This window comes from Pelophylax lessonae, assembly GCF_965119305.1.
Source record: "Pelophylax lessonae genome assembly, chromosome: 1".
NCBI lineage: Eukaryota > Metazoa > Chordata > Amphibia > Anura > Ranidae > Pelophylax > Pelophylax lessonae.
Genome location: NC_138768.1, coordinates 123,419,080 through 123,443,173, shown reverse-complemented (window position 1 = coordinate 123,443,173; position 24,094 = coordinate 123,419,080). Strand labels below are relative to the sequence as shown.

The window sequence follows — 24,094 nt, the reverse complement described above, 5'->3', positions numbered from 1 at the left end:
TAGCCTTGCTACGCCAACAGGTGATCTCGGTACTGGGCTACTTGGGCGATCTCCTCCTGCGAGCCCAGGCAAGGGAATGGACGAACAATAGGGGATAGGAAGGGCAAGGTAGGGAAAGGGAAGGAGGGTGAACATGAAAGAGTGGTGAACAGGGTATAAAGCAAGTGGAAGATAATTCCTCAAAGGGATGCAGCGTCTAAAAGGTCACTATATCCACAGAAAAAAGATATAAAGCAGTAGAGGGTGCATAGTGCATCGCCCACTTCGTATAAAATTTATCATATCTATCTTTGCACTTGGCCAGCTGTTCCTTCGCTGCCATGATACCATTCACCATTTTAATCCACGCTCCGCGAGTCGGAATCTGCGCAGTTTTCCAATATAGAAGAATCAGGCGACGGGCCACATTAAGAAGATGCGGCAGGATACTCTCCCTATAACGGCTAAGAGGAATGGATGGCACATGCAGCAGGAAGTGCACAGGGTTATCAGGTACATCCACATCTAGAATGGACCTCACCTGTGCCCGGATGTCCTGCCAGAAGGGCTGCAGCAGCGGGCACTTCCACCAAACGTGGAGGAAGGTGCCACGCTGCCCACAGGCCTGCCAGCACAGATCCGAGGCACCAGGGAAGATCTTTGCCAGGCGAGCGGGGACTCTATACCACCTGGTCATGAGTTTATTACTGTTCTTCTGCATCTTCGTGTCAACTGTGCTAGAATGGGTCATCTGATACATATGGTTTATCTGCTGGTCCGTAAAGGTGTAGGACAGGCCTCTCTCCCACTCCCGTATGAAGAAGGGCTTCAACTCCTCGTTCCCCAGAGCTCAAAAGCCTGTACAGTAAGGCAATGGCATGGGGCACTGGATCTTTGGCAATACAAAGTTTTCCAGAATAGGGGAACAAATATCCCCCCCCCCCCCCCGCCCCCCCCAAGGAGGGACACAAAATGGTGAAGCTGACGCTATCTCCAAAAATCCATAGGGAACCTGCCATACCGTTCTGAGTCCCCAAGGAGAGGAGTGTCCCGCCCTGGATAAACCATCCACAGCGAATCTCCCCATCCCATGTCCCAAAGAAGGAAATATCCTCCCCGGGCGCGAACCACGGGTACCCCCCCCCCCCCCCAAGGGGGACACCGGTGTAGATAGCGGCAAGCACGCATTTACCTTATCCCAGGTGTTCAGGGCATGCGAGGTAGTCGGTGACACCAGATGGGAGAGTCCCCAACAAGGCGTGGAGAGCCAGGGAGCATGGGAAGGGTTGCAGCCAGCTACGGACTTCTCCATTGGCACCCACAACTTCTCGCAGACATGGTGATACCAATTCAGCAACCTTTGTAAGGCCACCGCCTCGTAGTAGCGTCTCACATCCTGCACACTGAGTCCCCCCGGCCGCTTTGAGCGCTTCATGAGGTGGAGCGCCAATGGGGGGCCCTTACCTCCCCAAATAAAGCGTACAAATAGGCCGTTGAGGCTTGAGAAGAAGGACTCCAGTAAACGGATCGGTACCATTTGGAGGAAAAACAAAATCCTAGGCAGGACATTCATTTTCAGGATATTAACCCAGCCAATCCATGTGAAGGCAGTCTTATTCCAGTCTGAGAGGTCACGTTGTATTAGTCAATAGTGGGGCATAGTTGTAGGTATAGAGGTCCGCAGTGTTATCAGGTAAGTAGATGCCGAAATACTTGAGTTTGGAGTGACACCACGCGAAAGAACGAGGACTGCAGTTGAGCACAGACGTTCCGGGGGACGTTAAGGGGCAGGATCTCCGACTTACTCAAATTTTATTTTAAAATTAGAAAGTAAGTGAAAGCTGCGAAGCTCGGACATGTTTGGCAGAGTCACTAAGGGATTGGTGACCTAGAAAAGTACGTCATCTACATAGGCAGACAGCTTGTGCTCGGTGGAGCCCACCTCGACACCCCTTATGTCAGGATTCGCCCGGACCCTGGAAAGAAATGGTTCCACCGTCAGGGCGAAGATGAGCGGGGATAGTGGGCAGCCCTGCCTAGTCCCGTTAGGAATAGGAAACTGGTCCGACAGGAAGCCCCCCGTCTTGACCCTGGCCCTGGGGGACGCGTACAATGCGGCCAGCCATGTGAGCATATGAGGACCGAAACTAAGGACAGCCGTCGTATAATCCCAATCCACCCTGTCGAATGCCTTTTCGGCGTTCAGGAGACAGGGTGGATGGTGTGGCTGAGACCACACCCAGTGAATGACCTGGATGGCCCGATTAGAGTTGTCCCTAGCTTCCCTCCCCGCTCTGAAGCCCGTTTTTTGATCTGGATGTATGACCGAAGGGAGCAGGGGTTTAAGCCTGTCTGCCAAGATGCGAGCCAAAATTTTAATATCAGTATTCAGCAATGATATTGGGCGGTAGCTTCTAGGCAGTGTATGGTCCTTTTTAAAAAAGTGAAATAATCAGCGCAAACCACAATAATTAAAGATAAGTTAAAGAAATAAGTACATGAATAAAATACAAGGCTGCAATCAATCAGTGTTAACACAAACCACCAGTGAATAAATAAATCAATATTGCTGCGCCAAGTGACTCAATTCAATAAAGTTAAATCAATAACGGTAATGTGAATCATATACATCAATAAAAATGTGCATAAATATAAACTAAATATCCATATGAAAATATAATAAAGTGATCCAAGTGCAAAAATGTCCAAAAGGTGCTATAATCAAATAATCAGACAAAAAGTCCCAAAATAAATCCTATTCAAAGGGAAACTCTTTAAAAAATCTCCAACAGTGATCCAGTGTATGGAAAGTGCAAGCGTGCTCCAAACCCTTTAATCAGGTGCTCAAAATGACTGGTGCTAGATGAGCAGCTCACCTCAGGGTTAGACTCCTAGGAGTCATACAAGCCTCGGGATAATAAACTGGACAGCCTGTCCCTTCCACTCCACCTCTTCCACCTCCCCTTCGCCGGTATTCAGAGTGCGATGGTACTCAGCAAGAGAAAAGGAAGACGGATCTAGTGCTCTCAGTTTAAATATCTTATTTGTAAAATCAAAAGGAAAAGCACTTGCATATGCCGGCACTTCAGACAGTGCGGGCTGCAAACAGCTGATTGTATCTGCGAAGCAGAACCTTCCTGGGTCTGACGTTCCAACGAGTAGGCTCCTCCCCTGTACGCTTTACGCCATGTGACGAAGTGGGGAGGAGCCTACTCGTTGAACGTCAGACCCAGGGAGGAAATGGGACCTTCTAGTGCCAGCGCCACCCTGACGGCCGCCTCTAGGTAGTCCTGAATGCGGGACCGCTTGTTGGCCAAGGCTTCTGCAGAAAGAGGTTCAGAAATATCATAGAGGTGGGTATAATAGTCACGAAAAGCACTCGCTATCTTGGAGGGGTGTTGAGTGTAGGAGCCGGGGGCCGTTTGTATCCTGGAGATGTGCCTTAGCGCCCGCGCCAGCATGCGGCCACATTTATTACCAAACTCTTAAAACTTATGAGAGATATACCGCAGGCATCTGCGAATCTGGGTCTCTTAATAGCGCGGCCACCGCTTCCCGTAGCGTTGAAGTTTCCGGAGGGTGTCCTCAGGCAACAGTCATTTTAGTCAATTTGGTCTTACGCAGGTCCTCCAGCAAACGGTGCATTTCCCCTGTGCAAATCTTTTAAGGCGCGAGCCCTGGGAGATGAGCTCCCCCCCGCACCACAGCCTTATGGCCCTCCCAGATCGACGAGGGAGTCACCTCAGTACTCTGATTTTCAGCAAAGTACAGGGAGACCGTATCCGTGACTTTCTGCAGGGCTGCAGCGTCGTCAGATGTTCTCATTCAACCTCCACGTCCAGGCCTTATCGGCCCGGACCAGGGGGGTGAAGGAGAGCGAAATGGGGGCATGGTCAGAGATAGTGCGAACACCAATGTCAGCATGTGTCAAGGCGTCCAGGTGAGGTTGGTCAAGGAGCAATGCGCGTGTAGGTATTGTGTGGGGCCAAATAGTAGCTATAGTCCCGGGTACTCGGATGTAGGAGCCGCCAGCAGTTAACCAAAGCGTAGGAGTGAAGTAGCTTTTGAAAGCGTCGGAGGGCAGCCGAGGAATGAGACGAACGGCCGGTATAAGAGTCAACCCGAGGGTCCAAGCACATGTTAAGGTCTCCCCCTAGAATCAGTTGCCCCTCACAAAATGTCAATGTGTCTAGAACCGAGTCAAGAAAGGTCAGTTGGCCAGAGTTTGGAGCGTATATGGAAGCTATGGTAAGGGGCTGGCCATACAGTGTGCCCTTAAGGAGGACAAACCGTCCCAGAGGGTCCGAGCGATGATCGGTCGGCTAGAAGGGGCCATTCCTGTGAATGGCCACCGCCACGCCGCCAGACTTCGCCCTGGGGGAGTGGCTGAAAAACCACTGACTATACAAATGTGTAGGAAGTCGGGGCAGGGATTGAGGGCGAAAATTAGTCTCCTGCAATAAAAGTATCTGTGCCCCCAACCTTCTCATCTAAAGCCACAACTTACCCCGCTTGAATTGGGAGCTCAGACCCCGCACATTATACGATATCACCTTAAGTGGAGCCATGTTGCCGTGTGATTAGGGTCCGGCCGCCCCCTCCCTTGGGGAGTGAGAGAGAGAGACCCACCAGGACCAGTCAGCGAAACACAGCACACCCTGCAGGAAAAAAACATGAATTGTAAGAATCCCATACACCACTAGCAAAGAGACTAAAAACTAAAATACCAGACACAAAAAAAAAAACAGACAGACAAGCATCAGGCAAAAGCCAACTTGACAGGGTAGCAGTGGAAGCCGCCAACCCCATCACCATGCGGGCCACCTAGACGACCCCTCCCCCCGAGGGGACACAGGGGGAAGCGCGGCGCCCGGGCCGCCTCCCGACCCCCAGGAAAAAATACAGGGGGTCTGAATCTCCATGGAGATCCGGGAAGTCCTCAGTTCAGGGGGGAAAAAGGTAGGGCATCGAACACAGGAAGTCCAGCAAAAACAACCCTGCTCTATGTGCTCTCGGTAGTCACCCCGAAGGGCAAGCCAGGCAAGGGAAGAACAAGACAGCAGGACACCAAGAATGCTCGTTTAGGTAAGCCAGGAGAGGGAGGACCCAGTCCAGGTGCAGGAGCACTAAGGCAGTAGGCAGTGAGGAGTGCAAAATGAACAGGGCCACCAGGAACTCCGTTCAGGAAAGTTAGCAGTTGGGCAGCAGTCACTGATCTTGACGCAGGGGTCTGGTGCAAGGGCGGTTCTGACCCCTCTTGCGGGCAGGATGCCAGGGAGGGATACGGGCAGGAAGAGAAACATCTAGTGATGGCCGCCAGTCTGGTATGTCCACCTGAGGAAGGCCCAATTGAGACAAAAAGTGTGGCAGGTTTCTTCCCTTCCTTACTGACAGACTGAACGGGAAGCCCCAGCGATATGCAAGATCTGCCTCTCAGCCTCTAACAAGGGTTTCAGGGCCCTCCTCTGCATCAGGGTGTGACGGGAGACATCCGGGTATAGGGAAACCTGGGCCCCATCAAAAATCCACAGCAGAGACCCCACGCATGTGGGACATGATACGATCCTTCACGGTGTATTTATGAAGCTTACAGATGTCTCGTGGCCTGTCAGGGTCATCCGAGGGGGGCCGCAGGGCTCTGTGTGCCCGATCAATTTCAATGTGGTCCGGGGCATCGCGCCCCAGGATCTGTTTGAAGATGTCTTGTAATGTGGGTACTATTTCCCTATGTGAAGTAGCTTCCGGGAGGTCCCGAATCCAGATATTCCCCCTACGGCTCCTGTTCTCCATATCATCTAATTGATTTAAAAGAGAATCAATCCACCTGTCCTGGGCCTTGCAGCGGTCCATCAGGGTCTGGATTGCGGGAATGAGGTCCTCCACCTTAGTCTCCACCGACTCTACCCGATTTCCCAGGTGTGTAGTCTCAGCCTTGACTGTATCGGAAGGCCCGCTCCACCCGTTCAACAAAGCAGTCTGTTCGCTGCAGTGGGAAGAGAGAGAATGTGAGCTCTCAAGTATTTATTAGGCAGCAAATCTGCCAGGTCATCCAGCCCACCACGGCCATCAGATGAGCCAGGGGAAGTGGGGGGTTGCGAGGCAGTCAACACTAACTGCGGAGAAGGGATCGGGGAGTCAGTGCGCGAGGGCCGGCCTTCACCTGTCGGCAGGGCCATCTTGGATGAGTGAGGCCCAGGCCGGCGGCTGCTGGAAAAGTAGGTGCCGATGGAGCGGGGCCGCGGGTTGCGCTGCAGGGACGTTCTCCGCTTTGGGGGCATCCCACTGGAGGGGAGTTAGGGTCCAGGGAGCCGCTGCAGTAGCTGATGAAGGGTTGCTTTGCCGGGAGCTCAGAGCCTGCATGTCCTTGCGTGTCCATGCCGAGACCATGCCCTCACCCTCTCTTTTAACTCTTTTCTGTGAAGACTGGAAGTTCAGTAAAGCAGCAATGAGATCAGGAGCAAGCAGCATTGAAAAGAACAACGCACTCCTGTGCTAGAGTCAGCTGACTGCATAGTGTCACAGGTGCCTGGTCAAATCGTGGATAATCTCATAGATGCCTTCCTGCTCTCTAGGACTGGGGTCGTCCTGACAGTTCTGTGAGAATGGAAAAAGAAAAGAGGGCACACTGGCCTAGTGCATTATCCAACAGATTTATGAAAAGATATGAATAAAATCATAAAGATGTCTACTCACAAACATAAGTTAAAAACACGCCCATCAGGGCACGTGTGTGGCTGTCTCTTATCGGTTGCTCGATTCACTGAACCTGGGTGTGAGTGGTCCTGGATGGGACCCCGCAGGCTGACTCGTTTCAAAGGACTTGCCGCCTTAGAGCCTCTGTAGGAGGTCAGTCCTTTGAAACACGTCAGCCTGAGGGGTCTCATACAGGACCCCTTACTCCCAGGTTCGGTGATTCGAGTAACCAATGAGAGAGAGCCACGCATGTGGCCTGACGAGCGTGTTTTTAACTTATGTTTGTGAGTAGACATTGTTACGATTTTATTTAAATCTTTTAATAAATCTGTTGGATGATGCACTAGGCCAGTGCGCCCTCTTTTCATTTTCTATTCTCCCAGCAGAATTGAAAGTGCTGGAGTAAAAACGTTAAGTTGTGGTTGCAAATGTCAGCTTTAGCTATTAAGAAAAGAATAGGCAGGTAAATGTGAAATGAAAGCACAAAATATTCATATGTACCTGCCCAAAAGAATATTCTATACAACACCACCTTTCTTCCCCTTTTGGACATTAAACTTTTGTTTTCGGCAGATGAATCAGAAAACAGAAGCAAGACACATACTCAGCTTACTCCAAAAACATTTCTACACCCGACTCTGTAAGTATCTACAGATTTCTTCCATGCTAAATTTTCCCTAATGCCATTTATACATTTATAGATATATATAGATGAATGAGTATGTGTGTGTGTGTGTGTGTATGTATATATGTAATATATATATATATATATATATATATATATATATATATATATATATATATATATATATATATATATATATATATATAATGGGTGTGTGTGTATTTATACAGTATCTCACAAAAGTGAGTACACCCCTCACATTTTTGTAAATATTAGCTTTTTATATGACAACACTGAAGAAATGACACTTTGCTACAATGTAAAGTAGTGAGTGTACAGCTTGTATAACAGTGTAAATTTTCTGTCCCCTCAAAATAACTCCACACACATCCATTAATGTCTAAAACGCTGTCAACAAAAGTGAGTACACCCCTAAGTTAAAATGTCTAAATTGGGCACAAAGTGTCAATATTTTGTGTGGTCACCATTTATTTTTCAGCACTGCCTTAACCCCCTTGGGCATGGAGTTCACCAGAGCTTCACAAGTTGCCACTGGAGTCCTCTTCCACGACAACATCACCGAGCTGGTGGACCGCATGGCGTGGTTTATGATCTCTGTGTTCCCATTAGTTTGCATCGGCAGCCATTTTCTATAATAGCCCCCCCCCCCCCCCCCCACATTGAGAATGTATGAGCAGCCATCTTTTTGAGGTCCGTGGGATGGGCAGGCATGCGGCGTGGCTTTATAATGATAGAGGTAGAGCTTCTTCCTCTTCCTGTGCAGACATTGTTAGTTTAGTTTTTACACTGATTGGGCTGGATGCTTCTCCGTGGTCTGGTAACGTTCCTGGGTTTCCCTGTGGGTTTTTTTCCTTTTCTGCTCTGCCATTACATAATAATCAGGGATTGTGAATCCGCAGTAATAGCGGTGGGACTGCGTTTTTTTACGGTCTTAAAGGGACATTACACAAACAATGGAATCGACTGAACAACACTCCGGTTCACAGTCACAGCCAGAATTTGCAGTGTTTTTTTTTTTTTTGCAAAGCCTGATGTCAAAAGTGAATTTTGTAATTTCTGGTGCTGCCAGACGCAAACGCCCTCTGCCCTCACCGGCAGGGTCTTCAGATTCTGAGACAGATATGGCCACCGCGGATTCAGACCACCTTCACATTCTGACGGTGAAGAGGACCTGTCATCGGCCGCCGCGCGGGAACGCGCATTGGTGGAAGCCCTGATAGTTTCTGTGCGGGAAACCCTAAAGTTGGCTGATGAACCTACAGCGTCAGATACGCAGGTGTCTTTTGGCTCCTGCAAATCTCATAAATCGGGCAAGGTATTTCCTTGTCCTGACTTGTTATACACTATTGTGGATGAACAATGGTGACGCATTAAGCACATGTTGCTGATGCCTAAGCGTTTTGCACGCCATTATCCTTTTGCGGAGGCGGTGTCCAATAGGTAGACTGTACCACCGAAAGTGGATTCTCCGGTGGCCAGGTTGAATAAAGTGACTCTGGTACTGGTGGAAGAGTCTCCAACCTTTCCGGATCCCGTGGATAGACGGGTGGAATCCTTGTCCCGCCATTTACATGTGGTAGCAGGTAACATGTTAAAGGCTACCTTTTGTGAATGTTTTAGTAGCGCAGACTGCTACTGAATGGGTGAAGTTACTGAAAAATAATTTGGAAACGGCACGGCTTCTACCCTGCAGTACTGGAACTACAAGACGAGTTGACCCAAGCCCTTGTGTTCATGTTTGATACATCCCTGGACTCAGCTTTGTTGGTGGCCAGGACGTGGGCAGTGGGGATTGCTATAAGGCGCATGGTATGGCTAAAATGCTGGTTGGCTGACCAGGCTTCTAAAAAGGCTGTGACTGATCTTCCTTTTACAGGGGAGAGGCTTTTTGGAACCTCTCTGGACGAGTTGATCAAAGGTATCATGGGGGGTAGAAGCACTAATCTGCCCCAATCCTCTAAGGGCAAGGCAGGGGCCTTCCTTTACTGCTTACAAATGTATTTTTCGTGCCTCTGGGTCGCAAGGAAAAGGTAAAACGTTTAGATCTTCTGGGGGTTTGAAGAAGCCATGGTCATGAAAATCTAAGTCTGGCCAATCTGGACCTGCAGATAAGTCCTCGGCTGCATGAAGGGACGCCCTCCCCCGAGTCTGGGGTGGGGGGACTTCTTTGATTATTTCAGGAACCCTGGACCTCCTTAATTCAGGACAAATGGGGTCACGAACTGATCTGATTAGAATACAAGATTGAATTCCGGTCTCGTCCGTCGGACAGGTTCTTCCTGTCCAATCTTCGATTATCCCCAGTCCTGTTAAGGGACGGTACGTTACTTGCTGTCGCAAGGAGTGATTGTGCCGGTTCCCGCTCAAGAACGTTTTTAGTTTTTTTTTTTTTCAAACCTATTCATTGTGCCCTGTAAAGAAGGCAAGATATGTCCTATCCTGGATCTCAAGGCCCTGAACCGCTTCGTGGGGGTACAGAGGTTTCAGATGGAGTCCATCCGCACAGTAGTAGCATCTCTGCATCAGGGAGATTTCTTAGCCTCCCATAGATATCAAGGATGCATATCTACATATCCCTATCTACGCTGGACGCCAGCGGTTTCTTCACTTTGCGGTAGCAGAGGAGCATTATCAATTTGTGGCGTTACCCTTTGCTCTTGCCTCCGCTCCCAGAGTGTTTACCAAGGTTCTAGCACCAGTATTAGCACTACTGCACCAGCGGGGGATTGCGGTACTGTGGTACCTGGACGATCTCCTGTTGAGAGCAGACTCTCATTCAGCCTTGTTGGGGAATCTGACGATCACGGTCAGAACTCTGCAGGAGCTCGGTTTGAACATCAAATTCAAGAAATCAGCGCTGACTCCGGTTCGGAGACTGGATTATCTGGGCTTGACTCCTGGATTCAGCCTTGGTGAGGGAATTTCTTCCCCTGGACAAGCTGCAAATGTTGCAGGGGCAATTCAGTTGTTGTTGGACAACAATCTGTCCTCTACGAGTTTGCATGTGAGCCTTGGGTCTGATGGTATCGACCTTCGAGTCGGTTCCTTTTACTCAGTTCCATACAAGGCCTTTCCAAAGGGAGATTTTTGTAAAATGGAACAAGGATCCAAAGTCCTTGGATTCTTTGATTTGGCTGAGCCACAACACAAAATCTGCTCTGTTGTGGTGGATTCAGTCTTAAGCACTGTGCCAGGGCAAGTCCTTTCTTCTGTTGTTTTGTCAGGCTGAGGCGGGGTGTTGGGGAAGCTCTGTGCCCAGGGTACCTGGATGATGGAAGAGTCAAAACTTCCAATTAAATGTTTTGGAGCTCAGAGCGATAAAGCTTTGTCTGAGTCATTGACTCGTCTGCATGGTTGTCCGGGTTCGGATTCAATCAGACAACGCCACATCTGTGGCTCACATTAATCACCAGGGGGGTACCAAGAGTGTCTTGGCAGCGAAGGAGGTGGCCGAGATTCTGGCCTGGGCGGAAAGCTCTGTTCCAGCCCTCTCTGCTGTACACATTCCAGGTGTGGAAAACTGGCAGGCGGATTACCTGAGTCGTCAGGGGTTGGCTCAAGGGGAGTGGTTTCTATACCAGGAGGTGTTCCTCCTCCTGTGTGTTCGATGGGGACTCCCGAGGTCGATCTGTTTGCCTCTCACCTCAACAAGAAGGTGCAGAGATTCGTAGCCAGGTCTCAAAATCCGCTGGCCGATGCCATAGACGCACTGGTGGCTCCTTGGGGTCGGTATTGGCTGATTTATGCATTTCCCCCATTGAAACTCCTGCCGAGGCTTCTGCACAGGATAGAGGTGGAAAACATTCCGGTCATTCTGGTGGCTCCAGAGTGGCCTCGCTGGTCTTGATATGCAGACCTGATAAGGCTGGTCACCGATACCCCTTGAAGACTTCATCTAAGGGAAGATTTGCTGTCTAAAAGGTCCGATCTTCGATTCTGCTTTACAGTCGCTGACTTTAACAGCATGGCTATTGAAAGTCAGGTGTTGAGAGATGGGGGTCTCTCTGACTCTGTGATTTCTACACTCTTAATGGCTAGGATGTCAACTTCCAGGAAGATCTGCCATCGTACGTGGAAATCGTACATTTCATGGTGTGAATCGCTGAAGGTGCACCCTCGCTTGTTTTCGAACGCTAGGGTTTTGGCCTTTTTGCAGAAAGGGGTTGAACAGCGGTTGGCTTTGTGTACTATCAAAGGCCAAGTTTTTCGGCTTTGGCTATATATTTTCAATGCCAGTTAGCCACGCATGTCCTAATCCAGACTTTTATCCAGGGAGTGCGCCATATGGCTCTCCCAATGCAATCCCCGTTACCTCTGTGGGATCTAAATCTGGTGTTATCTGTTCTTCAAAAGCCTCCTTTTGAAAAAATTGGGGAGATTTCGCTGCTTTCTTTGTCTAAGAAGGTTGCCTTCTCGGTGGCGATCACTTCTGCCCGCAGGGTATCTGAATTGGCGACGTTTTCTTGCCGCTCACCTTATCTGATGGTACACAGGGATAAGGTGGTACTTTGAACTGATCAGTCGTTCCTTCCTAAGGTGGTTTCTGATTTTTCATCTGAATGAAGACCTTGTGTTGCCTTCACTTTGCCCTAAACCTCAGCATCCTAAGGAGTATGTTTTGCATTCTTTGGATGTGGTTCGGGCGATCAGGGTTATTTAGAGACCACTGAGTCCTTTAAAAAAAATCAGATGCTCTTTTTGTCCTTACTGATGGACCTCGTAAGGGATTGGCTGTGTCTGTTGCGACCATTTCCATATGGATCAGGCAGACGGTGGTACAGGCCTATTCACTGAGGGGTCAGGTCCATCCTTTCACAGTGAAGGCTCATTCTACGAGAGCACGGAGTGCCTCTTGGGCTTTTCATCATCAGGCGTCGGTGCTACAAGTTTGCAAGGCGGCAACTTGGTCGTCTGTGCATACCTTCACAAAATTCTACAAGGTAGATGTGTTGGCATCCATGGATGCTGCTTTTGGCCACAAGGTTTTGCAGGCTGCAGTTTAAAAGAGAACTGTTTACTTCCTCTTTGAGGGTTCAATTTTTCCCGGGTGAGCTCTAGTTGTTCCCGGGTGAGCTCTAGTTGTTCCCGGGTGAGCTCTAGTTGTTCCCGGGTGAGCTCTAGTTGTTCCCGGGTGAGCTCCAGGTTACCTGGTTGGCTAAGTTTAGCCATTGGTGAACTTACGTTTTGTTTCTGCGTTGTTTCCCACCCCTCATGATCATACTTCTTTGGGACATCCCGATGAGTCATGAAGGAGCTGCATCTGTCGAAGGATAGAGAAAACTGGATTTTTGTTAGAACTTACTGTAAAATCCTTTTCTCTGAAGTTCAACAGATGCAGCACCTGCCCTTCCTACTACTTTTGTCTTCTAAACACTGCTTGCAACTAAACTGTTTGATGATAGCAGAGTCTGAGGGGTTATGCCTGCAGGGACAGCCCCCATAGGCGTGGATACGTTTTTTTCCTGCCTAGTGCCTATTTCTTGAAGGAGGAGCATAACCCTGTGAGTCATGAAGATAAGGAGCTGCGTCTTGTCAAACTTCAGAGAACAGGATTTTACGGTAAGTTCTTACAAAAATCCAGTTATATAGTACACCCCTCACATTTTTGTAAATATTTTATATCTTTTCATGTGACAACACTGAAGAAATGACACTTTGCTACAATGTAAAGTAGTGAGTGTATAGCTTGTATAACAGTGTAAATTTTCTGGCCCCTCAAAATAATTCAACGCACAGCCATTAATGTCTAAACCGCTGGCAACAAAAATGAGTACACCCCTAAGTGAAAATGTTTAAATTGGGCCCAAAGTGTCAATATTTTGTGTGGCCACCCTTATTTTCTTTAACCTTCTTGGGCATGGAGTTGACCAGAGCTTCACAGGTTGCCACTGGAGTCCTCTTTCACTCCTGCATGACGACATCACAGAGCTGGTGTATGTTGGAGCTCCTCCACCTTCCGTGTGGGGATGCCCCACAGATTCTCAATAGGGTTTAGGTCTGGAGACATGCTTGGCCAGTCCATCCCCTTTACCCTTCTTTAGCAGTGGTCATCTTGAAGGTGTGCATGGGGTCGTTATAATGTTGGAAAACTGCCCTGCGGCCCAGTCTCCGAAGAGAGGGGATCATGCTCTGCTTCAATATGTCACAGTACATGTTGGCATTAATGGTTCCCTCAATGAACTGTAGCTTCCCAGTGGCGGCAGCACCATGACACTCCCACCACCATGCTTGACTGTAGGCAAGACACACTTGTCTTTTTACTCCTCACCTGGTTGACACCCTTTGAACCAAATAAGTTTATCTTGGTCTCCTCTGAATACAGGACATGGTTCCAGTAATCCATGTCATTAGTCTGCTTGTCTTCAGAAAACGGTTTACGGGCTTTCGTGTGCATCATCTCTAGAAGAGGCTTCCTTCTGGAATGACAGCCATGCAGACCAATTTGATGCAGTATGCAGCCTATGGTCTGAGCACTGACAGGCTGACCCCCCCCCCCCCCCCCCCCATCCCTCACCCCTTCAACTTCTGCAGCAATGCTGGCAGCACCCATACGTCTATTTCCCAAAGGCAACCTCTAGATATGACGCTGAGCATGTGCACTCCACTTCTTCAGTCGACCATGACGCGGCCTGTTCTGGAATCTGTCTTGTTAAACCATTGTATGGTCTTGGCCACCATGCTGCTGCTCAGTTTCAGGGTCTTGGCAATCTTCTTATAGCCTGGGCAGTCTTTATGTAGAGCAACAATTCTTTTTTTTCAGATCCTCAGAGTTCTTTGCTATGAGGTGCCATGTTGAACTTGGTGACCAGTATGAGAGAGTGAGAGTAATAACACCAAATTTAGCACACCTGCTCCTCATTCACACCTGAGACCTTGTAACACTGAGTCACATGACATCAGGGAGCTAATTGGGCCAATTTGGACATTTTCACTTAGGGGTGTACTTGCTTTTGTTGACAGCGGTTTAGACCTTAATAGCTGTGTTATTTTGTGGGGAGAGCAAATTTACACTGTTATACAAGCTGTACACTCCCTAATTTACATTGTAGCAAAGTGTCATTTCTTCAGTGTTGTCACATGAAAATATATAATAAAATATTTCCAAAAATGTCAGGGGTGTACTCACTTTTGTGAGATACTGTGTGTGTGTGTGTGTGTATGTATAATATATATATATATATATATATATATATATATATATATATATATATATATATATATATATATATATATATATATATATATATAATATTCCGGCACAAAAAAGAAAGACACGGAAGATATATAGTGCTCTCTGTATTGCATTTATTGTAAACATGGATAAAAAGTAATGCACTCACATATACTATAGGTAGTATGTTATCAATTCAAAAAAATCTCCACATGAGAGTTTAGCACTGCCCACATAGAAATTCCTGTAAAGCGTTGACAATTGCCAATCTCCTCAATCCCATACAGTTTACTCTGCTCACTCCATATTGGCTAGACCCCTCCCACCATGTTTTGTCAATGCTGATGTCGTCAGGGGCACGAAGTGAAGCAATCACAGCCAGTGTATTTATCTCGGTCTTGCTCCGGGTGCACCAGCAGGCTATTTAGCTGTGAAACTTAAAAACCATATACACAAACATGCCAAACTACTTATAAAGATTTTCAGCCCCATCATATAACTATGGAAACCTATAATAAGTGAGACTTAGGATAAAAAAACACATGAATTCCCTCCCCCTTCCAAAGATAGTTCCATATAGCTACTACTCCTGCACAAGTTAAAAAATGTAAAATGCATAAAATTCGTAGACTCATAAAATAAATCCAAAATTGCATTAAATAATCCTAAAATGATTATAAAATGATAATACAGTGTTTAAATGTCCAATGTTTAAAGTGATTGTAAAGGCTCAAGGTTTTTTTACCTTCATGCACTCCATGCAGCAGCCACCATAATACTTACCTGAGCCCTATCTCAATCCAGCAGTGTATACGAGAGTAGCAGCTCCCTCAGGTCTTTCTCCTCATTGGCTGAGGCAGCGAGAGCCTTGGGCTCCTGCTACGGTCAGTCACAGCCAGATAGCCAATGAGGAGAGAGCGGGGTGGGAGCCGAGCCCCGCAGCATTTGTGAATGAACACACAGAGCAGTGGCTTGGGAGAGAGTCTGTTTGGGTGCCCCCATAGCAGGCCACTTGTTATGGGGGCACATAACAGGAGTAGGTCTGCAACTAATATTTTCATAATTGATTAGTGGGGCGATTTTGTTTTGATCGGATAAAATAAAAACTCAGGGTGGTGTATAATTTAGTTATTATCTTAAAATAAAAAAAATGACAATTTTATTCTTAAATATCTCTATGCAATGGTAAATTCAAATAACCAGTTATATGGTGAGAAAAGATATACCTGGGCTCAATTCCCAATAGCTTGTACATGTATTTAAACTATCAGGTGCTAAAGGGGTGTGACCACATATTAACATTGTAAATTCTGGGTGGACCCCCTGCACACGGCTTTACACCCTTTCCAGGAAACTCTAATTAAGAACAGGGATTTTTAGTTCATACATCTTGTAATACACGTTTAAGCTGGCCAACTGCGTCAAATGAATCCCTCCTATGGCCAGTCCTACACGGTTTTGCCACTGCAAATGCTATGATGGACATCATGCCAACCTGGGGCATAAAGACACAAGATGGGGGAGAGCTGCCAGTTTCAGGTCTGGTCACTGGCCTGCATTACAACAGAGAAAAGATATACCTGTAATCAAATCCCAAAAGCTTAAATGTATTAAAAACTATCAGGTGCTAAAGGGTGTGACCACATTATTAACACTGCAGTCTCTGGATGGACTATATGTGAACTAAATATCCGTTTTTCATTGTATAGTTTGCTGGAAAGGGTGTAGCAGTGTGCAGAGGGTCCATCCAAAATTTGTAGCTATATTGTGAGTGAACAAATAAGGCTAATGTACCCTAATAAGACAGAAGATAGATTATATATATATATATATATATATATATATATATATATATATATATATATATATATATATAATATAATACACTAGTGTTGTGCCACTACTAAGCATTTGCAAATGCTCTGATACTAAAACAGATACTTTTTGTGATTACATTCACTTGCATTGAGTTCTGTTAAATTAGGTTGCAAGCCGCAAAGAAATCAGAGGTCCAAATCGCACTGATCTGCAAATTTGAAATCATGCTAAAGTAGCACAATTTCAAAGCTACAGAAGAACTGTTCTTCATAATTATAAAGAAGCAGTAATAATTTCTCTTTTGTTCATTGACGGACACAGCTGCTGATCTTCATAACCATTAGGTTATACTGCCCCCTACAGTAGTAGGACACTTGGTAGTAAAAAAAAAAAAATCTGGCTACGCCTATGTGTAGTCCCAGGTTATATACTCCCTCCCTCTGCTATAGTTACTCAGTTTTTTTTCTGCCTAGTCAGGAGTAAAGACCTAGTTCCTTGCTGGGATCTCTGGTCCTTGCAATTTTTTCTTTTTAGATGGAATTGTTTCTGCTGGTTTTTCTGTGAGATCTACAATCGACTGCCGTACTGGGCGACAGGATGGATAATCTAGATCTAGTGGTCACCCCAGTCTGGCCAGCGAGAGCACGCAGACCTCAGCTCTGTCCCCCCTCTCCCCCTGGAGGAGGATTTTGGGGTGGATGTGGGCCCCTCCTTGGGACCGTCGGACCCCCGGGTTCCCCCCATCCCCGTCAGGTACCCCCCTTTCATCCGTTTACCCCCCTCCACTTATGCTGGGGCTGTGCAGGTGGTCTGGTCCACCTCCTGGGGTGGGGGCAGGGCAGTATAACCCAATGGTTATGAAGTTCAGAAGCTGTGTCTGTCAATTAACCTCAGAAATGGATTTTACGGTAAGTCAAAAATCCAATTTTTTCATTTGTCTAAAAAAAAAAAAAAATCTGTCACAATGTTAAAAATAGGTATCCAAATTGATTTCGAGGAGTACTTGAGAAAAAGTATCAGTATTCGTTCTTCCTCTTCTGGTGTGCCCTGTTGGCACTTCTTGTTTTAAGAATGCCCCTATAGCAAGCCATGAAGTGTAATATAACGTTCCCCTATACAGCAAGGTAAAAAAAAAAAAATCTGCCTTTAGAATATAAAATCACTTCCTTTCTCTATTGTCTATCGACAGACGCAGCCTCATCTCCATGAGCTGAATGGGTTTATGCTCCTCCCATCAGGAGTAGTCTAGGCAGGAAAATTTTGAATACACACGCCAAGGAGGCTGTCCCTCCAGGCATAAACCCCCACTGCACAAAACAGCACATCAGTTTGTTTTCTGCCTAGAGGAGGAGTAGACCTAGGTTTCCTGCTGGGACTCCGGTCTCAGTTTTTTTATTCTTTTCAGATTTGCACCTTCGTTCAGGGGGTGCGTCATCTGGCCCTTCCGAGGGGATCCCCGTTACCACCGTGGGATCTTAATCTGGTTTTGTCCATTTTTCATAAGCCTCCTTTTGAGAATATTAGGGAGATTTCTCTGCTTTCTTTGTCGCAGAAGGTTGCCTTCCTAGTGACTATCACTTCTGCCCGCAGAGTCTCTGAGTTGGGGGCGTCCTGTCGTTCGCCTTATTTGGTGGTCCACAGGGATAAAGTGGTCCTCTGACCTAATCCATTCTTTCTTCCTAAGATGGTGTCTGATTTTCACCTGAATGAAGGCATTGTGTTGCCTTCTTAATGTCCTAAGCCTAAACATCACAAAGCGGTTGCTTTGCACTCTCTGGATGTGGTTTGGGCGATAAGGGTTTATCTGACGGTTACTGAGTCCTTCAGGAAGTCGGATTCTTTGTCTTTCTGGACGGTCCTCGCAAAGGTTTGGCTGCGTCCGCTACAACTATTTTGAGATGGATCAGGCAGACGGTTGTTCAGGGCTTATTCGATTAAGGGTCAGGTTCCTCCTTTCCCTGTGAAGGCGCATTCTACTTGAGCGCTGAGTGCCTCTTGGGCTTTTCGCTATCAGGCGTCTGTCTGTACAAGTTTGTAAGACAGCGACTTGGTCGTTTGTGCACACCTTTACCAAATTTAACAAGGTGGATTTGTTAACTTCTTCGGATGCCTCTTTTGGCCACAAGGCTTTTCAGGCTGCTGTTTCATAAGAGAATGTTTGTTGTACTTCTCTTCGGGGGTCTTTTATCTGAGTGAGCTCCTGTTGTTGTTTGGTTGAGCTCCATGTTGCCTGATTGGCTACATTTAGCCTTTTGGAGTTGACGTTACTTTCTGGTTGTGTTTTCCCACCCCTCATGCCTATACTGCTTTGGGACGTCCCACTCAGCTCATGGAGTTGAGGCTGCGTCTGTCGATGGATGATGGAGAAAATACGATTTTTGTTAGATCTTACCGTAAAATCTTTTTTTCTCTGATGTCCATCGACAGATGCAGCACCCGCCCCTCTCTTTGGGGTTGGTTCTGTTCTCTTCACTGCTTTTAAACTAAACTGATGTGCTTGGTTGTGCAGTGGGGGTTTATGCCTGACTGGACAGCCCCCTGGGCGTGTGTATTCAAATTTTCCTGCCTAGGCTATTCATGATGGAGGAGCATAAACCCACTCGGCTCATGGAGATGAGGCTGCGTCTGTTGATGGACATCAGAGAAAAGGATTTCACGGTAAGATCTTACAAAAATCGTTTTTTTCTTTGCCAGGACTACGTCCCATGAGACATTGCTCCTCACACATTTGCATTTTCATCCTTACTGACATGTAACGTGAGTGTATTAAGCTGTATGTGTGCTGCACTGTGTATACTGACATGTACGAAGGGTGTACTGAACTGTGTGTGCTGCACTGTGTAAACTAATAAGGAAGGAGGGTAGGAATGGGCTCAGGCGTGTTCAGGATCCTGCAGGCACGGAGACAGGCAGTGAGACTGATCTGATCCGCAGCTGCATAGATCAGAAAATGTCTCACTGCCTGTGATTAGCTGTGCGCAGTGTCGGCTTCCTGGCGGGACTATGCAAGTGGGATCCCGAACACGCCCAAACCCATCTCTAATGGAGGGTGTACTGAGCTGTATGTGTGCTACATTGTGTATACTGACATGTATAGAGGGTTTATTGAGCTGTATGTGTACTGCACTATGTATACTGACCTGTATGGATGGTGTGCTGAGCTGTAGGTGCGCTGCACTGTGTATACTGACATGTATGGAAGGTGTACTGAGCTGTATGTGTGCTGCACTGTGTATACTGACATGTATGGAGGTTGTACTGAGCTGTATGTGTGCTGCACTATGTATACTGACATGTATGGAGGGTGTTCTGAGCTCTGTGTGCTGTACTTTGTATACTGACATGTATGGAGGGTGTACTGTGCTGTATGTGTGCTGCACTGTGTATACTGACATGTATGGAGGATGTACTGTACGTGTGCGGCACTTTATTTCCTGATATGTAAAAAAAAATAATGCATTCTGTATGCTGGCTAACCAACTTATCGATTATGAAAATAGTTGACCACTATTTTCATAATCGATTAGTTGTTTTAGCCCTAAACAGGAGGGAGCGGCCAGGAGCGCCAGCGGAGGATCATGGCTGCTCTGCACAAAACCACTGCACAGAGCTGGTAAGTATAACATGTTTTGTCATTTAAAAAAAAAAAATCTGCCTTTTTAATATCACTTTAAATGTATTTTCTGCACCCCAAAATTTTAGACTTCTTCAAAATTGCCAATATGTTTTTAGTAGACTTTATTTTGTACTGTTTAATTTAGAATAATCTGAACAAGTATTATTTAATTTGCATTTAAACTGTCTACTTTGACAATGACTTGCATTTTTTATTTATTTTTAGCCTACATTGAAAGACCTCAACTTATCAGAGCAAAAGTGCCAATTGTAAAGTTCAGGGACAAAGTCAGGTAATGCTCTTGTTTGTGGTTTTGTGAATTTTAGTCTGCTGAAATACAGATTTTTTTTTTATTTTCCTTATCAAACTATAGGATTTAAAAGTGTTTTACGTCTAATAATCAGTATACTTGTTTAGTATATTGTTAAAGTGGACCAGTCACTTTTGCGACATGTGTATTTGATCTTAAATTATCATTGTACTGCCTGATCTCACATGCGGTCTACCAAAATCTGAATGTGTGTGAAGTCTGGCAGTTGTCAACCATCAGCTTTCCGGCTGAAAGGACAGACTAAGGCAGATTAAAGTGGAACTAAACTCCTCCTCTCTAATGGTCCGAACTCTGACAGGTTTCCCTCGTCTGCATCGGCATCTTCACTGCGGCTCATTCTGGGTACCAGTCTTTGGTCATCTTCGTTGGCCAACTCGGCATGATGTAGCCCCTGTGCAGGAATCAGTCATCCTGGCACTCAGGGACTGTGCCAGTGATGTAGACTGAACTGCGCATGTGCAGCTCAGTTTACATGCCACAGAAGACTCAGAGCAGGTAGGTGTATTTTATAGCACTAGAGACGTTGCTTTTCTCCTCTACAATAGTCTGCCTGCTCGTAAGTTCTTTTTGGGGGAAAAAAAAAAAAGTCTTCAGTTCCTCCTTAACTAAAGTTAAACAAAGGATCACATTTTAAACTTTCAAGTAAGCATGCAGAATACTGAAAATATAGAACTAAGAGCTCATTCAAATGGGTATTGAGACCCCTCTCTACCATGCTGAGCTGCTTTTTGCTGCATCCACCTCAGAGCTGCGCACAAGTAGTCCAAAGAGGTGGATACAGACACAGCAGTAGCATGTACACAATACTAGTTATGGGTTCAACCCATGCCTTTTCAACCGGTGAATTTTTTGAAAACGGTCAGGGACTTTTTTTGCCCGCAACAGGTTTTATTTTTGGTTTCATAGACTTCAATGGAAATACATGAAAACGCAGTGCTTGTGTTTTTGTTGAGTTTCTGCTGCATTTGTATTGTTTTCTCCCGCATGACAACCTGCAAAATGAATTAAAAATGCGAGTGATAAGATTGCAAAACGCATCAACTGCAACCTGCATAAGTGTAAACGTAGTTTAACAAGGATAAGGATCTTTATTTCAGTCATGCAACTGTAGTTTTAAAATTTCATTGGACTTGCATTAAAATAAATGACATTTTGAAAGCAAAGGCCTCTATACTTGTGTATTAGCTCTGTGAATTTATCCCTTTGCATAATTCTAAAAATGTACTGGCAAATTGTCGAACAGTGTAAAAAAAGAGGCTGATTTTATGCAAAGCTTGCCATCACAGCAAACCTATATTAACGTCAATCATGTACAGTATGTTTCAAGTGAGTGCTTGAAGGGAAAATGCTGAATTCCAGAAAGCCTGTTAAACTTTATTCTGCTGCATTGGTGGGGTGATCCTGTTGCTGATCTAAATAATGAACTCGCCTGTTAACTAACTGACACTAGCTGTTTAACTGACAAACAAGAAAGCTTTTTCACTTTTGCCTGGATATGAATCCCTTTCCCATGTTAAAATAGTGGTCCAGGATATGTCATAAACAAGTAATGTCTCTTTAGCCACTTTCCACAAATTGTGTATAATTTTTCTTCCAAGAATAAGAGTGAATTTGGGTGTGTTTCAGACTTTCTGTTAAAAACAGTTATAACCACCAGTCTCATTAGGTATTTTGGTCAGAAATAAAAAGTCAAAGAATTGTCTAAGTGTACCTGTCTTGCCCTACAATAACATGCTGCATTCATTTGCTATGGCTTTCTGTTAGCTCTGTTAGGGCTCATTTATAATAAATCATAGTATTGCTGCGCTAAAAACAACATGAAATAGTTAAAAGGTGAAAAAGCAGCCACACAAATCTGGACTAGCAACAGATCCAAAGCAAATAGTATAAAAACTGCGGCGCTAGTTCTATATAAATGTCCCAAAATAAATTGGACAGAGCAGTCCTTCAGTGTCCACTTCAAACTGTAGAACATGTGAGAAACCGGAGAACCGCCACCAAACACTCTGATAACACCTCTTCTTACCAGATAAGAGTGATCTCCATTACAGAGATCCAATACAGCCAGATGTACTGGGGTGAATAACGATCCTCCTCCCAAGGGTCCAGGGCTAACAGATTCAACCGTTTGCTTAATATGAAACAGAAAGCAGGGACACTGTCATAGAGCAGACTGCATGAGCTTTTATTGGCACACAATGTTAAGAACACTTAGTTTCGTAGAGTAAAACGGGCATCTAAGCTAGTAACAGAAGTTCATCTCCGCGTGCCGTGCTGTATACCGAAGATGACCAAAAAAGATGGCCGCCACGTCTCCTCCCTGTAACGGCGTGCGTCACCATGAGCGCCACCCGACGCTTTTCGTCAACAAGACGTCAAAGGGTGTGGTCTCAGGATACGCCACGCTATATATAGCGGCGGAGGAGGGCGGACATGATCGAGCAAACCGGAACTATAAGCATGCGTTCCACACGCCGGAAATGCACAAAACCAAATGTAAATGCCTACATCCGGAATACCAAGATTATTGATATCCCATGAACGGCCAAATAAGTTTGATGTCACAAAAACTATTAAGAACATCGGTAATAACATGGTGAGATCCCTCAACCATGGCTCAAGGGACATTAACAAAAATATCCCAAAAAATCGAAATTGTACAATATAAGTACTGCCGAAAACCCGGAAGAGACGGCACCATCTAAAGGTCACAGCAAAGATCACACTAGAGGAACATCATAAGAAGAGACAATAAGAAAGACAATAAGAAAATATAAAAATGTACAAAGGGCAAAGTCATAAAATTACTACAAAAGTAACCTCACCATAGATAAGAGCAGATATGAATGGTTCAACTCAATCCAAGCCTAAGAATTACTGATCTAAGCATTCAGGTCCCATTCAATGTTTAACCCCAACGGGGTGTAAGACTTCATTCTATATATCCAACTAGTTTCAAGTTTCGACACCCCTCTGATCAAATTGCTGCCCCTCCAATTGCCTGAAAACTTATCAATGCCCAAAAATAAAGTGCCTTTGGGATCTCTTTGGTGGCACTGATCATAGTGGCGTGAGACACTGTGTTTCAGATACCCCTTGACTATGTTGGCCACATGCTCCTTGAGCCTCACATGAAGCTCTCGGATAGTGCGGCCAACATAGTCAAGGCCACATGGACATCTAATCAGGTATACTACATATTTGGTAGAACAGGAAATAAAGGGCTTGATTGCAAATTCCTGTCCAGTAGAACCTGATTTAAAGGATTCTACACATCTCCTTTTCTCAGCTTTCAGCTTACAAATTGCACATCTCCTACATTTATAAAAGCCTCCCTTCTGCTGGAAAAGAGACTTTCTTAGGAGGATCTCTAATGTTAGGGGACACCTGCAACCTTAGAGGGGGAACTCCCCTGTAAACAACCTGAGGTCGCTGTGGAAGGAGGGGGCCCAATACGCCGTCATTTTGTCATTACTGTAAGTGTTCTTAACCTTGTGTGCCAATAAAAGCTCATGCAGTCTGTGCTATGAGAGTGTCCCTGCTTTCTGTTTCATATTGTGCTAACTGTTGAATCTGTTAGCCCTGGACCCTTGGGAGGAGGATCGTTATTCACCCCTGTACATCTGGCTGTATTGGATCTCTGTAATGGAGATCACTCTTATCTGGTAAGAAGCGGTGTTATCAGAGTGCTTGGTGGCGGTTCTCCGGGTCTACGGTTTCTCACATTTTCTACAGTTTGAAGTGGACACTGAAGGACTGCTCTGTCCAATTTATTTTGGGACATGTATATAGAAGTAGCGCCGCAGTTTTTATACTAAGGGCTCATTTATACTTGTGTTA

At 45.9% G+C, this 24,094-nt stretch overlaps 1 protein-coding gene across 1 annotated transcript in view; it reads left to right on the top strand.

Annotated features, from left to right (window-relative positions):
• Positions 1-24,094, top strand: part of TENT2 (terminal nucleotidyltransferase 2) — a 121,470-nt gene that overhangs the window by 46,678 nt on the left and 50,698 nt on the right. Inside the window, exons 6-7 of the mRNA XM_082268484.1 lie at positions 7,246-7,312; positions 20,149-20,215. Coding sequence (XP_082124610.1) covers positions 7,246-7,312; positions 20,149-20,215 — 134 coding nt within the window. The remainder of the gene's footprint in view (positions 1-7,245; positions 7,313-20,148; positions 20,216-24,094) is intronic.